This window comes from Saprolegnia parasitica (assembly GCF_000151545.1).
Source record: "Saprolegnia parasitica CBS 223.65 unplaced genomic scaffold supercont2.83, whole genome shotgun sequence".
NCBI classification, from domain to species: domain Eukaryota; phylum Oomycota; class Saprolegniomycetes; order Saprolegniales; family Saprolegniaceae; genus Saprolegnia; species Saprolegnia parasitica.
In genome coordinates, this window is record NW_012156477.1 from 76,903 (window position 1) to 77,619 (window position 717).

The following is a 717-nucleotide window of genomic DNA, read 5'->3' on the forward strand; positions in this document are numbered from 1 at the left end:
CGCACGCCCGTGTGGGTCTTCTCGTGCTCCTGGAGCGTAAACTTGCGCTTGAAGCGCTTGTTGCAGCCGTCGATGGGGCAGACAAAGCGGCGGTCTTCGGGCGACGATGGAGGCGAGAGCGACATGGTGAGGTTCAGCAGTCAAAATGAAAAATGAAACCAGTTGACAACATGGTGGAGGCCAGTACGTACGTTTTCTGAAGTTTGCAATGGATGCCACATCGCCGAGGGCGACCCGTGACGGGCCACATCCACGCGTCGTCGCACCTCATTGGCTGCGCGGGGTGGCCATCTGCAGGTGCACCGTCTGGACAAATGAAGACGGATCGAACTTGGCGGGCGCGTGCCTTCCGACCAGCCTTCCGACACGAAATGGAGTGGGCTGGAGCTCTCGAACAAGTCGGCGAAATGAGATCCAACGGTGCCGACATGGGAAGCTTTGCGGCCGCGGGGTGCAGAGCGCGACCAGAGGTGTTCACCTCCTGCGGTGCACCCGAGTTGGGCGCAGAGACGTTCGGGCCACGACACGCTGCGCGCAAGATGTGGCGTGCACGCTGAGTCCAGTAGCGGGATCCATGTTGCCCGTGCGGGTCCACTCTAGCGGCAACTGCAGTCATGGCCACAGTGGCAAAAACCAACAGATGGCGCATGCTTACACCACACTTCGTATGGTCCGACTGGCCGCGCACATCAATCGCTGCAAGGCAGTGTACCGGGA

General features: G+C 60.7%; 1 protein-coding gene across 1 annotated transcript in view; it reads right to left on the reverse strand.

The window, feature by feature from the left end:
* SPRG_21087 (hypothetical protein) overlaps positions 1-125 on the reverse strand; it is a gene marked incomplete at both ends in the record, with an annotated part of 708 nt that extends 583 nt beyond the window's left edge. The window contains one exon of the mRNA XM_012351650.1: positions 6-125. Within this exon, the coding sequence (XP_012207040.1) occupies positions 6-125 (120 nt within the window). The remainder of the gene's footprint in view (positions 1-5) is intronic.
* Positions 126-717: the final 592 nt, after the last annotated feature.